General features: G+C 37.9%; 1 protein-coding gene across 2 annotated transcripts in view; it reads left to right on the top strand.

Moving 5' to 3' along the window:
* The window catches only part of LOC132692663 (cytosolic beta-glucosidase), a 236,060-nt gene that overhangs the window by 155,970 nt on the left and 63,201 nt on the right, over positions 1-16,889 (top strand). The window contains exon 5 of one of the 2 annotated variants that reach the window (XM_060655334.3): positions 10,967-11,213. The exons of the other annotated variant lie outside the window; for it this stretch is intronic. Coding sequence (XP_060511317.1) covers positions 10,967-11,007 — 41 coding nt within the window. The 3' untranslated portion in view covers positions 11,008-11,213. Of the gene's footprint in view, positions 1-10,966; positions 11,214-16,889 lie in introns of those variants that run through there. 2 annotated transcript variants of the gene reach the window in all.

The raw sequence follows: 16,889 nt of genomic DNA on the forward strand, positions 1-16,889 counted from the left end.
ACAGTGTTTATGGATCAGGAATATGGGTATAATTTAGTTGGCTGCTTCTAGCCCAAGGTCTCTCATGAACTTGAAATAAAGCTGTTGGTCAGTGCTGTAATCATGTTTGAAGGATCAACTGGGGGAGGATGCATTTCAAGTTCAATTACCTGGTTGTAGGTAGAATCCAGTTCCCTGAAGACTAGACTATTGGACTGGAAGCCATAGTTCCTCATTGGTTGTTGGCTGGAGGACTTCCTGCTTTCCTTGCCCTTTTATAGAGTAGGAAATATGGTGGTATTTCACAATATGGCAGCTGGCTTCCCTCAGAGTAGACGAGTGCGAGAGGCCAAGAGAGCACTCAGGTCAGAAGCCAGTGTTTTTATAACTTAATCTTCGAAAAGACATTCCATCACTTTTGCCACATTCTATTCAACACAACAAAATAGAAGCAAGTCTGTTGAATAGAGTGGAATGGAACGGAATAGAATAAATGTGAATTGCTAAATCCAGCCCATACTCAAGGGGAAGAGATTGTACAAAGACTTGAACACAAGGATGCAGGGATCCTTTGGGACCACTTTTGAGGTTGCTCACTACAGAGTGCATGTTCAAAGTCTGGAAACTACTACTTTAGGACACAAGTCTGCAAACTCTTTGGTAAAGGTCCAGATTGTAAATATTTTAAGCTGGGTGGGCCACATGTTATCATTATTGTGTATTCTTTATTTTTTATTTTACAGTCTTTAAAAAATGTACAGACCATTCTTATCTTGAGAACTTGAGGGCCATGCAAAAGTAAACAATAGGCCAGATTTTTCCTGCAGACCATTGTTTGCTGACACCTGTTCTCAGTGGACTGTGAGGTGATTTCAGCTCAAGTTGCAGAAGATCTCTAAAGGGGGGTTAGGCTGTCCAACTATAGAAACAGTCTGTTCAAAAAATAGGATGAATCACTTCTTCACAGAATTATTTAAGCAGAGGGACAAAGTTCTCTCTTGCTAGATGAAAGGTGGTTGGGATTAAGGGCTGAAACCAGGAAAATGGGCCACTTGATCCTTTTCCAAGGTTAGAACGTTGTCTTCATGAGATGTGGCTCTGCAAAAGTGCCCCCTGGATGAACACAGTTGGAGATGTTATGTGCTATATCTGATTTTGAGATAAAGACAAAATTCTGGCATGTCAAAGTCTTTGAGAAGAAACTTGCTTGATTCAGTTTTTTCCAAACTTAGTTGACCTGAGCTGAGCAGCATTGGTGGCATAGCAGTGGGGCACTGCTGCCTTCCAGACTTACTTGATGAAGGAATCTCCCACCCCCTTTTGTTTTAGTAGCATCCATTACTTTTATTCCATAAACAAACTTAGGAAACATTAGATCCAATGACATATAAGATCTCTTTCAACTTCTTTAGTTCATGGTTGTAGACATGTAAAGTATTATTTGATTTTGTATTTGCCTCCCTAAAATGTTCTGTTTGTTTTAATATTCACCAGTGACAAAAATTAGGTCTGGCCCTCTTGCTAGACATGTGAAAATGTTACGGCTCCTGTCCTCAAAAAGTGCGTTAATGTCCTTTAGGCTCTGAACTTTAGCGCAATATTTTCTACACAGAAGGTACTTAGGAAAGGTTAGTTGAATGAATGAAGTTTGAAAAAACCGGGCCCTATGGGCCACTTGGGATTATGGACACATAGGAGACCTCAGTAAATAGACACAAAACAAATCAATGAATTCTAGATGAAAGTAACGACGCATTCAGTTATCCCAGTGTTGTCATAAATCTGGATATATGTTACTGAGCCATCAAACTAAGTTTATCACCATTATAAATTAATAAGCTTAAACTAAAATTGTACTCCTGAAATTCAGACTCATATTAGAGTTTGCCACTTTAAAAATAACCCTTGCAGATTCAAGTTGACATCTTTCGACTAGATGGTTTGATATGACCGTGGCTTTCATCTCTGTATAATGGAGTATTATCTGGTTACAACACATAATTCAATTAACATTATCCTTTAAATTTCCCCATCCTTTGTTGAAATGCTTAAATTTATTCCTCTTTTATCCTTGCCTCTCCTTTTTCAATCTTAGAAACCACTGTCATTAATCTATATCTTTTGAGGTTATGATTTCACTTTAGCTAGGAACCATTTCATTCTTATCGTCCTCGGTGCATCATCTGGGCTGTTCTCCTCTATATTGTGTGTTGCCATCAATATTCCATCCTTATATATTTTTAATCTCAGCCGAGAATGTTGTATCATCTTCAATTCTGGTCAGATAAAATAAATGTTCCATTGGATATGTAAATGATCCCGTAAGCCAGATGAATTAGGAGGTTTTGCTTTCAGTGTTGAAAAAAAGATCTTTATCCTTAAATCAGACATTATGGAAACAAACGAAATGTTACATGCTGGCATATTTTTAAATGCTAATTTTTTTTACCTCCCCATGAAGAAAAAAAAAATGGCATTTGCAACTCAGGATTTGCTCTGGAAAATGAAGTCTTTTCATTTATTTACAAAAAAGGAGGATCAGGAACACTTAGGGAAGCTTTTATTCTTTGTCTATCTCTCCAGCTGTCAGGTTATAATAGCATTGGCCTCTGCTTGCCAGGATGGAAGCAAATGGATGCTCCCAAAAGCAGCCTGGGAAATCAAATTTCAGAATGTTTTAACAGGAGGACATCTAAAATGATAACTGGTCCCACCCTAGTTTTATAGTTGGGGAAACTGGGGCTGAAGGAGATTATATGCATTATTCAAGGCCACCCAGCTCTCAAGACTGTACTGGACTCCTAACTCAGTGCTCCTTCTACTTCATCATATCCTGATACCTTAACTTCTTCAAGTTTTGTTGAATATTTAAGTGAGGATTTCATGAGCAAATCAGAGTACTTAATAATAGATAGCCACTGGGACCCCCACCCAGGTGAGGATATTAAAGCCAGGTCTTAATATAAAGAAATAAATGGAATTCTGACTTACAACTAGGTAATCTATGATAAGGCAGAAACACGAGCATTGGAATTATTGGTGGCTGGGACCCTCGTAATGTTGAAATAGCTAGTTGCATCAAGACATAAGGAAGTCCACAGCAAAGGAAAGCATAAATGAAAGAATGTTTGAGAATTTGGGGTGCTTTGATGCTCTTCTCCAGAAGCCAACTCTGTACTCGTTTTAATTGCATATTAGAAGGATATTTAAGATGTTTGGGGATGTAGAAAGAAAGAGAACAAGTGATTTTTATGACTATATACCAGCACAGTACCTTTGTTATCATTAAATTTATTTATTAAAGATCCAAGAGCAAATTCAGATAATTAATGGAATAAAAAAAAACTATGAAGATCGGCAATAAAAATATCAATGGAAATAATTCAGATATTAAGTTACAAGTTAGAACCAAAAATTCAGATTATAACAAATGTAGTAACTTCTGTTATAATTGGGTTTCCATCAAAACCACATCATCTAGGGGCGCCTGGGTGGCTCAGTCGGTTAAGCATCCGACTTCAGCTCAGGTCATGATCTCGCGGTCCGTGAGTTCGAGCCCCGCGTCGGGCTCTGTGCTGACTGCTCAGAGCCTGGAGCCTGTTTCAGATTCTGTGTCTCCCTCTCTCTCTGACCCTCCCCCATTCATGCTCTGTCTCTCTCTGTCTCAAAAATAAATAAATGTAAAAAAAAAAAAACAAAAAAAAACAAAAAACAAACCACATCATCTATGTGTGATTTTAGACCACGGACTAGCAGCTAGTAGTTTTATATTCCAAACCTTGTTTCTTCCCCAAAACCTCCATACTTCCAGTTTTGGGTGCCTTTGCCCATATTGTGATATGGCCTCTGGCCCTGTACCTTCATGTCAGGGAATCAGATTGTTTTGGGTGGGAGGAATTCCTTAAAGCCATCTCTCTATCCTGATGGCTATCAATAACTGAGCTATACACAGAAGGGACTGTGGATGGAACCATATCAATCTATTCCTCCAAACCCAGACTAAATGTGTCCCCATACAACTTTCCCAATTAGAAAGAAAAGTAGAGCTTCAGGGAAGATGAACTCCATGCTTTTGCTACCCAGCTAGTCAGTATGGGGCTGAAACTAGAACCCACATGTCTGGCTTTTAGTGTGGTGACCTTTTCTCTTACTTCCTTTTTGGGTGCCCAGGCTTTTTCCAGGCTTTCCTCTACACTTGCCTCTGGGAGCTAGGACAAGGAAGACCTTAGGATCCTCCCAGTTTTCCAAGTGAAAGATTCACAACGTTTTTCATCATACTCCTAAAAACCAATTCTTTACCACACTCACTAGATGGAAGATTTTCAGTGGATTCCCCACACTATGTTAGTAAAGTTGCAGGAGGTTTCTTCTTTATGGAAATTTAAGTTTGTAACAGTCTGGACCCTGTCCAACTCGCCAGTCTTCTCTGTTGCCCTTTTCTGTGTGCACTACTGGTTCTCCTTGTTAGGAATTTTTGCAGTCCTCTGTTGTTGTTTTCCTGACTTGCTTTTATAACTGTGTTTTCCTGTGTGCAGTGTCCTTCTGCTTTCTTTTCCTGCTTGGCTAATTATTTCTAGGTTCAGCTTGGGATATCAATGAAAAAGTTGTGTATCCCTCACTAATTTTTCATTTTCTAACAGTCCCTGAAACACATGGTATGCAGCACCATGTACCTACAAAATTGCCTTCAAATATGGCAAATGGTTGCATTAAAATATCACCTCTTAGTCCTAGTGGAGACTGTACAAATATTCCAAAGAGATGGTCTGTAGTTAGTAGGCAATAGAGTGCAAGCCAGCTCTTGTTTTTAAATGTTATGCCCAGAAGAGATCTTTGAAATTTTATAAACAGATGGATTCTTTTTGCTTGATTCACTAATGTTTTACAATTAACTAATTAACAGGTTTATTGCCAAAATTAGCAATAAAAAGTGTTCAGGAGCTTCGACCAAAGCAGTCTTTTGCAATTACATGGATACCAAAACAATCTGCATGATAGTTTGAGGCTAAACGTTGCTCAAATCAGAATTTCACCTGCTGTTTTCAAATAAAAGTTGACAAATACAAAAATGAACCCTGCAGATTTCCACACTACTTTCATAGACATGAGTCTCTGCCTTAATTAATAATAATTACAGGTAACACAAACTATAGTCAGGAGGCCTATATGTACCCAGATTGCTTTCAAGTGTGCAAAACTGCTTAGCAAACAGAGTTCTGAAGGCTAGCAGGAGCCTGTTTCTGTCAAGTTCGTTTCTGTTCTCCAGTCAGCAGGACCTTAGATGACCTATTCAACCTTATCTCTGACGGTTCCTGCCATGAGCCAGGTCTGTCTGCTGTCCTGAGAGTCATTATTGCACGATTCCTCGGATTCTACCTCTCAGCCCTCTTCACTACCCTAAGCTTCTGCCCTAGTTGGATCCTAGTAGTAGTTCCTGGAACATGCCGCACTCTGTAGTTTGCTTTGGTGTGAGCTATTTTTCCACCTGGAGTATCTTCTGGGCTCCTTCATGATTTAGTTTGGGCACCACTTTTTTGGGGATATATTCCCTGGTCAATACCCTATTCCTGTCTCCAGAAGATGGAATTAGATTTAGGAGGGAAGAAGGGGAGGGTAGGTTTTCTCATTTTGGTGTCCCTTCATGGAACCACAAACAACTTGCAGTGAAGAAATACGTTTTGATTAGAAGAGAAATTCTAGGTTCAGTAAATATCTATTGACAGAAGGAACGAAAGGGGTGGCAGAAGGATGGGAGGCAGGAAGGAAGAAAGAAAAGAGAAAGCCATGGTTCTGCATATTCCTCAGCCCTCTGCCCAGGAATTCCCCTCTGTCTGGAATTTGTCAGTCCAGGTTTCTCCACTCATCTCTCAGAAACACCACGAAGTTTCGGCTTGCACCAAACTACTTACTCCTACTTTTGTATAAGCCTTGTTTTAGCTTTATTCTTTTCTGGCATGAAAAGTCTGCCTCATCAATTAGGTTATAAGCTTCTTGAGCTAGAAGGTGGCAGAAATGGAACCTCAGTATTGAAAGAGACTCGGGGAAATAGGACCCATTCTAACCCCTTTCCAAGGTGGGAATCTCATTGGATACAATTCTGGCACTCCTGAATGTTCTCTTGAAGCTTCTCTGATGTGTAGCCCTTGATAAATGTTCACTGTGCATGATTAATCAGTTAACCATTCCTTGTGCTTAAGAAGATTAAATGCTGTTCTTATGATTTTATTCATTTATTACATTAATTACTTTCATATGTATACTTGCCATGTTCCCCAAAATGCATGCCACTGGATAAGAATCAGTTATGATCTCTTAACATAATGGTTGTGTCCTGAGCAGTTTATTAGAGTACATTATTTGCCTTTATTTCCTGATTTCCTAGTCTCACTTTTTCCTAGAAGCCTTCCCTGACTTCTCCACCGTGAAGTAGGTAGCCCTCCTGCGTACTTCCAAAGCACCACTGTGTATATGTTTATCACAACACTTAACCTTCATATAGCAGTTATCCATCCCCTGATTTTACCTGCCTTTCCCACTAGGTTTCCACCACCTGGACACCTTCCATCACACACAAGTGGTCACTGACTCAGGGCCTACAGCATGGCACACTTCACCCAAGCCATTCTGTTAGGCTGCAGGAGCTCTCCTCCTTAGAGAAATAAAACCTGCATGCCTGCTTCCTGCATGCAAACCTCTGAAGGCCTTGTATCTTCTGTAGGAGTAAGTACAAACTACTTTGGAATAGATGCCGTTCATACATGGTCCAATCAACCTCCCAATCTCATCTCCACTCTCAGCCTCTGTTACAGGCACTCGGAATCTTTCAGGGCTTACATGTCCGTCTAGCCCTGTGTTATCTTACATTTTGGAGGGAAAAATAAACATCTTTCTTTCCATTGATCCCTGTTAGTGGAATATCTCTCTTCTTGGAAATGTCCTGTCCTTCCTTAAAGATTCAGCTCAAATATTTCCTGCTCCTTGGTATTCTGAAAGCACTTTTACTCAACCTGCTACCCAACCATAAGTTAGCTAACATTTGAGTAAGCACCTACTAAGATACAGGGAAATGGAAACAAGGGACTCACTTTACCTGTTTGCTTCACTCGCCCAAAGAGGCAGGGATCCTGATTGTTTTATTCTCACATTTCTCTCTGACAAATCACAGGGTCTGGCCAATTATGATAGTCTGGATGAATACACTCCTGGGCATTTCTTGGTTGTTGATTCATTATCAACCTGATGTCAATATTGCATTTTAACAACTAGTCATTTTCCGTATCATTTATGAAAATGTAAATGATGACAGGTAGAACTTCCATGAATGAGTTATTTTTCAGAGTGCTGCATTAGAAAACCCTCTGTGCTAATTCTAGAAGCTGAGGATATCTTCTTGCTACCGTGTTTCTAATCTGTTCATTTAGAATTCCATTCTTTCACATTTGTACTTTCCTGTAGTTAGTTTTTACATTAACATTGTGTTTGACATTGCATTAGATATAATGCTTTAATTTTTTAGCATAATGTATGGAGAATTAGGTATACAACTTCTCTACTGATAACGGTAATACTAATAATGGCAGTTTTAATGGTCAAACTCCCTGCATATTTTATTAAAATGTATACCATTATTTTATCCTAGTTTCTTCAGGGAACTGAGCAGACACTATTCAAGCAACTTTAGAAGAAATACAAGCCTTATTAACTATCTTTTTTGTTGCTGTTGCTAACCAATAACCTGTTGCTATACTTTCCGTGGAGGAACAAAAGCTGTATAGAAAGAGATATAGCCCATAAAGTGTGAAATTCAGTATGGATACCATAGGATGCCATTAGCACATATAGAATCTAACACATTGCAGTCAGACAAACCCAGACCCAATACTCAAGAGTAGTTTCTGAGTAACCAAACTAGGAGTACTTTTCTTCTCTCCTCTCTTCTCCAGGGAGAGCACATCATAGAATCTAACACATTGCAGTCAGACAAACCCAGACCCAATACTCAAGAGTAGTTTCTGAGTAACCAAACTAGGAGTACTTTTCTTCTCTCCTCTCTTCTCCAGGGAGAGCACATCCAAATAGTTTTATATACCCAGAGTGGAACCACTCTTAATTGATTTCTACTTACTCAAATTGCTGGATTAATGCTTTTCTGGATTGATTGATTGATTGCATTAATTGACACTGTCCATTCCTTCTCTAAAATATAGGTGCTGACAACCTATAATGATTAATAGTCATGGGCACTTTGCACACTCAGAATTGGCAAGTCATTTTCATTGTTTATTTGTTTACTTATTTACTTATTGTTTTCTTTTCAGTTTTTATTGAGGTATAATTGACAAATAAAATTGTAATATATTCAAAGCATACAACATGATGATTTGATGCTCATATACATTGTGAAATGATTTCAATAATCAAGTTAATTAACACATCCCTCAACTCACATCCTTACCTTTATTTTAGTAGATTTATTTTTTGATGAAATATACATGGAAAAGAGTATTTAAAACATTTTTGATTCCTTTAAAAGATTATAATAAAATAAATACTTGGGCACTCACTGTCTAGCTTTAAGAATAGAAACCTAGGTTCCCCTAATCCTCTCCCACCCTCCCTTTTGCATTCCTTTTGGTGCTCCCCCTCCCTGCATACTCTCCCCAGGGTGACCACTATCCTGAATCTTCTCTAAATTACTGTCTAAATTTCCTTTATGGTTTGATATGTACACCTAAAAATATACTGTTTCATTTTGCTGCTTCCCGGTCTATATGTTGGTAAAATAATATGATTATATGTATCATCTTTTTCTCATTTCTTTTTTCCTTTTATATGTTTGGATGTTATGTGCTCAATGTATTTTTTTGTTACTCTAACGCCTTTAACAGACTTGTTCAACTACCATGACCACCACCACTTTATCATCTTCCCAGATATTCAAGGACCCTAAACACTTAATCACCTTCTCCCCTCAATTTAAGTCTTATTGTTATTCTGTATTTTAACTCTCTTCTAGTTTTCTCCAACAGTTAAAAAATATTGTAGTTCTTTTGAATTGTTGATGTTGACTTAGATTTGCCCACATATTTCTCAATCTTATTCATTTACTTATGTATTTTTTGCTCACCATTCTATCTCAGATGTTCTGCGATCATTTTCCTTTTGTTTAAAGTGTATCCCTATAGACTGTAATCCAGGCAGGATCTGTGCTAGGTTAGCTACCCACATATTATTTATCTGAAAATGTCTTCATCCTCTTTCTTGAACACTAGTTCAACTTTCTTTTTTTCTGATAACATTAGTGGCATTATTCCAATATAATCTGGCTTTGATTATCGCTATTGAGATAAGTCATCAATCAGTCTAATTTCTGTTCCTTTGTGGGCACTCTATCTTTTAAGACCTCTTTTACTTTGGTGTTTTTCAGTATTATGATGATGACTGAGGTGTGGTTTCTTTTTACTTAACACTCTTGGGATTTGTTGTAATTCCTAGTTTTGAGAATTGGTGTCTTTACATAGCTCTGGAAAATTCTCAACAATTCTTGACTTGAACATTACCTTTTCTCTATTCTCTGTTAATCTCTGTGGCAGAGACAATGTTTGAACACTCCAGGCACAGAATAAGAGTAGCTGGTCTAGCCTCTCTGTCAATTAGGTTAGGAGTATGTGCCTGAATTATGGACAAAAGAATGTGGGTGGAAGGTTTGGCAGACACATTAGTGGCACACTTGGTCATCAACTTTTGTATTCAGAGGAATGACTACCTCAGGTTAAAATATATATGGATTCAAGTGCAGATGTGAATATCCTGGACAGTTGGTCAGACATCTGAAATGAGAAAGAGTAAAAGACCAGGAACAGGGTGATCTGGGATAGCAGCATGTGGATGAACATATGGGGGTGGGTGCTAAGTGTAAATATCTTTATTAGGACATATTAATACCCATCAGAGAATATCCTTCATGAAAGAGATACTACACAACCAAGTATTCGAATGACTTTTGTTACTGACCTCCTCAGTGCTGGTATGAGGCACACATGATTGAGGTGGTCATGGTAACAGTGATGGAGGCCACGAATGGTGTCAACAACATGAAGGTAAACTTACCAAAGCTGATGTAGCTATTGCCACTGCTAAATGTCCGATTGATCAATAATAGATACCATTGAAGGGCTCCAGATGCAGCACCATTTTTTGAAGAGACCAATGAGTCACCTTAGGGGCAAAGTGACTATATTGGCCTCTTTCTTATCATTAAAGGTACAGTGACTAATTCTCACAGGAACAGATACATATTCTGTGTGTGCATTTTCCTGTCCTGCTTTCAGGATCTCAACCAGCACCACTATTGAAGGGTTTATAGATCTTTGATTCACTGGTTTATCCCACGTTGTATTGTGTCAGACCAGGGGGCGCTTATACAACAAGGAAATGTGTAAGTGGGTTTACAACGATGTAATCTATTCATTGTATCATCTAGTGGAGGATGGAGACACTAAATGTCAGTTGTGGTCCAGAGACCATCTGCAATGGTGGGAGTTGTCTGTTTTTTCCACTCACCTTTTTGTACTAAGTTTTCCCCAGGAAGAGAGGCCTACCAGAATTGTTGAAAATCGGCTACTCAACATGCTAAGAAGCATAGTCGAGGAACACAAGAGTGGATGGGGATGGACAAGATATTTTGTCTAGATCTCTCTGCATAGAAGGACTTACTCCTCTGTTTCTGGAAGTTCCATTAACAGGACCCATCAGATAACAGCGTCTTCACAGAATTACTTGGCTGCAGTTAGTCAGCTTTCACAAAGGTGCAACAGTCCAATGACTGATCAGAACAGATGCATAAACATCTAGCCATTTTAGCCCATTTTGTGACAATTGTCTTGGACAATTTTAGTGCCCAAGTTCCCTGTGGGGTAGGCTGAAGCCGTCCTGGGCCTCCATATCTCAATTTCTCAGTCCTCCTATCTTTTCTTCTCTTTCACAGGTGCTGATCCCAAGGTCCTTAACAAATATCCTGTACACTAACCCCAACATCGGCATCTACTTTCTGGAGAACCCAACCTGTGACAATGTTATTACCATGGGATTTGTTCAGGGGTGCCTGGATAGCTCAGTTGGTTTAGTGCCTGTTTCTTGATTTTGACTCAGGTCTTGATCTTATGGTCATGGCATTGAGCCTTGCATTGGGCTCTGTGCTGAACATGGAGCCTGCCTTGTATTCTCTCTCTCCCTCTCTCTGCCCCTCCCCTGCTCATGCTTTCTCTCTCCTCTCTATCCCCAAAATAAATTAATCAACATTTTTTAAAAAGGGATTTGTTCAAGAGAGATAAGGTCAGTTTGCACAATAATAGGGAATAGAAACTCAGAACCCTATAGAATTGAGAAAGTCAAAAGACCTAAAACTGGCAACTAGCAAAACCTACCAATAGATAAAATGACCCAACCCCCACCTCCACCCCCTTCATTGCTCCAGATAGCCTTAAAGTACCTCCCATTAAATCAAAACAGAGAAGTATGAGGGACAAGAGAATAAAAGAAGAAATCATATTTAAAAACAATGTCTTTAAGAGTACCTCTGGTGTCATTACTGGCACATGTAACTGACTGGAAGCAAATAGTTCGGAAAGTTAATAAGTTTTTAGGAAACCTATAACGACAAAAAAACTCTGAGTCTGGATTTGAAAAAACAAAAGAAAACAAAACATATGACTTTTAAGATTTGAAACAACCATTGGGTTCCAACTTTCAATAAACAGAAAGTCAGTTTTGAAACCTGTGCAGACCACAACAGTGAATGACTCCCAAAGCTCATTTTAGATGTGGTCAAGGATACTAATTAAAAAGGAATAACTTGACAGAGAATGACACCATGGGACATGAAACCAATGGACAAAGATTGCTCCAAAGAGGAGAATCAGAGGTTAATTAAGGAAAATCTCCCTTGAGTAAGGAGCACGCGCAGTGTCTGTCCAGTGGATTTCAGTGAAAGGTATATTATATTATATGTCTCCCATTCATTTCCTTTTCAAACGGGAATCTTTACCGTAACTATTTTGTTCTTGTTTCACAGTCGATTAGGTGAGGTGTGGCATAATGGTGACTTCATAGATCTCATGAGAAGAGAAGCCATGTTTGGAAAGACTAAGTGACTCTCACTCAGAATTCTTGGATTTCGAGCTGAGGGCAATGACAGATGGGCCTTTGGGTTGGGGCTGAGTGTGTTCTGTGTGTGGGTAGAAGAATGGAGTGATTTTATGACCGGAGGGCAAACACAAACAGAGATAATGCTATGTATTCTCAGGATCATTGATGCCTCTTCTGTTAATGTTCAGCTTTGTCTTCTCCTTTGGCAGCAAACCACTTATTGAGGTGGAAGATGCACAAGATTCCACTGCTCTGGAGGAGATATTTCCCTGAAAATTTGCCTGATACACACTGAACTTTATATGAGTGAGAAATACATTTGTTTTGTTAGGCTACTAAAATGTGGGGTTTACTTTTTGTTGTGCCATAGATTAGCCTATTCTGACTAATACAATCTCTTTCTGGATCACCAATTAAGGTTTATGCCAGATATTTATCCCTCTATCCTCTATGTATCTTACCCTATTTAATGTTTTCAGTCACTTTTCTTTCGAAGATGCATTCTAGATCATTTATTTGGATCTTTCAGTTCACTAAAACTCTTAAGTGTTGTCTCCAATTTCCTATTTACTCATTTTATGTTTAATTTTAATTAATTTATTTTTAATGTATGTGAGTGTAATTTGGGTGTTTCTAAATATACTTAGTTGTTCCTTGAAATTTCTCTTCTCTGCCTGTATTTTCAAGCTTCTCTTTTATTTTTTTTAAACATATTGAATTTGTATATTTTATACTCTGTCCGATTATTGCAATCACTGAAGACTTTCACTTCTGATATTCATCTCTTTGTTCCTGCTGGTGGTCACTTTTTGTGTTTCCTTTTGTGTTTTGTGATTTTTAGGCCACAAGCTACTCATTTTAATTGGCACCTTGTGAGAATTTCTTGAGGCCTAGGTTGTAGTTGGATTCCTCCAAAAGGCATTTGTATGTGTTCATGATATTTGGCAGCTTTAGTAACCCAGGACCACTTTACTTCAGTGTAGATTTTTTTTTTTTTTACTAAAATGAAAGCATGAATTTGAATTGTATACCTCTGCAATGATTGTTTAATGATGGCAAATTCTCAAATGGGATTTTTTTTTCTCTTCACTTAGCATAGAATCAATAAATGCAATAAATTGATAAACACAATTTTTATGTCTCTTTTTTCCTTCAATGTATAGCTATTAGGGGCTGCACCTCATGGAGTTTGCCTTTATAACCTCCATCCTTTGGCAGATCCTAGATTTTTAACTTTATTTATTTATTTTGAGAGAGAAGGATCGTGCACCAGCAGGGAATGGGTAGAGAGAGAGAGGGGGAGAGAGAGAATCCAAAGCAGGCTCTGGGCTCCACAGTGAGCCTAACATGGGGCTTGATCTCATGGCCACACAGGGCTCAATCTTATGACCTTGAGATCATGACCTGAGCTAAAATCAGGAGTTGGGGGTCTTAACTGACTGATCTATCCAGGAACCCCTGGAAGATCCTAGATTTTAGCTCCATTCCCCTGCACCTTTTCCAGCATCAAAACAGAAGCTCATGAACTCTAGGGTTTACCAGAAACCTCTACATATAATGTGATTTTGGTATCCTCTTATCCATCAAAGTTCCTAGTTCCATTTTTTCTTTGACCTCTATGAATTACTTCCTTTTGTGCTAACTCAGCAATGCCTTTTGAAGATTGAATATATATTTTATCCACCACTTACCTGCTTTAGTCAGGAAGGTTGTTTAGAATTACCCAGTTTGCCATATTGCTAGAAATAAGTCACTTCAGGTCACTTAAGTCATGCACATATACTTCTACCAGAGAAGTTGTATGCTTACCAAAATTAGATATGTTGCTTATCAGAGATTTTTTTAGTATAACTATTTAATTTATGGAAATATTATCCTAGCTGATTAAATAGTTCTGTAAGAGAGCTTTTGTTTATTATGAAACAACGATGGCAAGTCTCAGTAAAGGAGAGGTGTTTAATAAAACAGCATTAAATTAAACCTGGGAAAAACAACAGTAAAAGTTTTCCAAAAAATTGTAAGAACCAAGAAGAATTATATATTCAGAGTATTTTGCCTTTACTTATTATTTTGTCTTTAATTTATTGCTCCACTTTAGAGAAACCAAAATGAAAACTAATGCTGCATTATAGGCATTACAGGTACAGTTTTTGTAAGAAAGATGGCAGGGAAGCCAACTGTAAGAAGTTCACTTGAGGAGAAGGCATTGGATTCACATGCAAAGATTAGTAGATAAGATATTTTAGATATGTACTTTTTTATTTCTCAATCTAACACACACAGCACTTTATCTCCCACCCCACCAGGAAAGCAGTCATAACTACAGAAGAAAAGAGAGCTGCTAGTAATCTTAAATCCATATAAACATAATAGTTAATACATTTGGTATTAGACTATGTGGATAGCAAAGTGTTTTAGAGGAATCTGTTTTTTGCCCAATTTTGTGCAGGTATAATTGACAAGTAAAATTGTGATATACTTAGAGTATACAATGTGATGATGTGATGCACACATACATTATGAAACAATTCCCCCAATCAAATTAATGAACACATCCATAATGGGGGTGTTTATTTTGTTGAAGTTTTGGATATAAAAGGAGGGGTTACATCTCAGCCTCCTCCAACAAACAACTTTTTTTTTCAAGAGAGAATTTTTACTATTTCAATGTGAAGAAGGTCTACAACCCCACTAATATCAAAATATGCAAATGTACAGTTATTAAATACAACATTTTTCAAACCTTAGTGTCAAAATTTAAAGAGTGACAACATTAGGGGTGCCTGGGGGCTCAGTCGGTTAGGTGCCGACTTCAGCTCAGGTCTTGATCTCAGGATCTGTGGGTTTGAGCCCCGCATCGGGCTCTGTGCTGACAGCTCAGAGCCTGAAGCCTGCTGTGGATTCTGTGTCTCCCTCTGCCTCTGCTCTTTCCCCACTGGTGCTCTGTCTTTCAAAAATAAATAAAGGTTAGAAAAAAAATAAACAGTGACAACATCCAATTTTGTGAGCAGGTAGGAAAATGTCACTTTTGGTTTTTTCCAGCTTCATTGAGATGTAATTGACAAATAAAAATTGTGTGTATTTAAGGAGGACAATGTAATGATTTGATCCATGCATACATAGTGAAATGATTACCACAGTCAATTTAATTAACACATCCATCACCTCATACAGGTTAAGATTTTTTTTTCTTTTTTTGGTAATGAGAACATGTAAGATTAGCAATATTTCAAGTATACCATACAGTATTATTAACATGTAGCAAGTAGCTTTGGTTACTTATTATTTCATATCCTTCATTTTTGAAAAAAAGGTATTGGGACAGTTTCTTTTATCAGCATTTTGTTGTGGTTCTTACTGTTACTGTTTGGTTGTTACTTCTTACTTTCTTCATGGTTTCTATATTTTACAACCTTTTCTTCATTTTCAGATGCTGGTCTTGGGCCTATCTCTTCCTGGTCAAATGGGACACTGATCTATTTCACGTAACCAAAACACAGTTCTCGTCTTCAGAGGAATTTTGTCTTTGACTTCAAAAAACTTTAACATTTTTTTTTTTCTTCATGACTTTTATCAATTATCTACTTTGTACCATTGATTTGCTAGGCTCTTCCATGCACTATCTTATTTAAAATTATATCACAACCCTGTCAAGAAGGTATTATCATCTTCATTCCACAGATAAGAAAATAGAAGACCAAAGAAATTAACATGTCCAAGGCCATAACCTAGAAGCCATTGAATTTAGTCTTGAAACCAGGGTTGGCTAATTCTTACGTTTGGGTTTCCTTATTATAATATTGCATTATCATTTACCCCATGTGGTATCACTTGAACCTAATCCAGGTACATCTACCTCTAAACCACCAGCATTGTGTAATTTCTTTCATAGCCCATCTAAATGCATTCCAAACAATCCACTTTCCCTAATTTGCTGTGGGAGGATTTTGAACTCATTTTTACCCTTTCCAATGAAGCCAAACCTTAATAAAGCTTCCTCTATAATTTTTCTATAGGATGACTTTAGTTTAGGCATTCAGTTCTCTCTTCAACATGATCACTAGACTAGTAGCTCCAAGATGACAGTTTTGTGTCTTTTCATCTCTGGACCTCCACTATCTTCCCATGTGGCCAGGAATAGGCACCCATGTTTATTCAGTTGAACAGCTCCCTTCTCCTTCTTGTTCCAACTCAAACCTTCCCTTAGATTTCCTCTCCAACCTTCATTTGGTCTAATGGCCATCTCCTAGGGTGATTTGGCTCATGTTGTAGAGTATGTCTGACTCCTCACAAAATTCTGAAAAGTCTTGATCTTCCATAAGAGACAGTTACTAAAAGAGGGGATACTAGAAATACGAAAAATGTAAATTAAAATAAAAAATTGTATGCAACTTACCAAATTATCAAAACAGCAATGCAGATAATACTTGGTACTGGTAAGCTTGCAATGAAAGGAACCAGCTTCTGTATTGTTATGAAAGTGTAAAATGGTACAGTCTTTTTGGGGGTAGTTGGTCCATATGTTGTTAAAAAGACCCTTTCATCTTTGATTTACTAATTCCATTTCTTAAATGAGGAAAATCTTTGCATGTGGAGATGATCATCATAACTTTATTTGTAATATTGAAAACTATAAACCACCAAAACATTCAGTAATACTAAAATTATTACACAGGATATAGTAATTCATATTTTATGGCCAGGCCAAGTGGGGGTAAGGCGTTCTCCAACTGCTCTTGCGTGAACTTCATGAAGGCCTACAG

The sequence above is a fragment of the Panthera onca genome, chromosome B1 (assembly GCF_046562875.1).
Source record: "Panthera onca isolate mPanOnc1 chromosome B1, mPanOnc1 haplotype 2, whole genome shotgun sequence".
In the NCBI taxonomy this organism is placed as follows: domain Eukaryota; kingdom Metazoa; phylum Chordata; class Mammalia; order Carnivora; family Felidae; genus Panthera; species Panthera onca.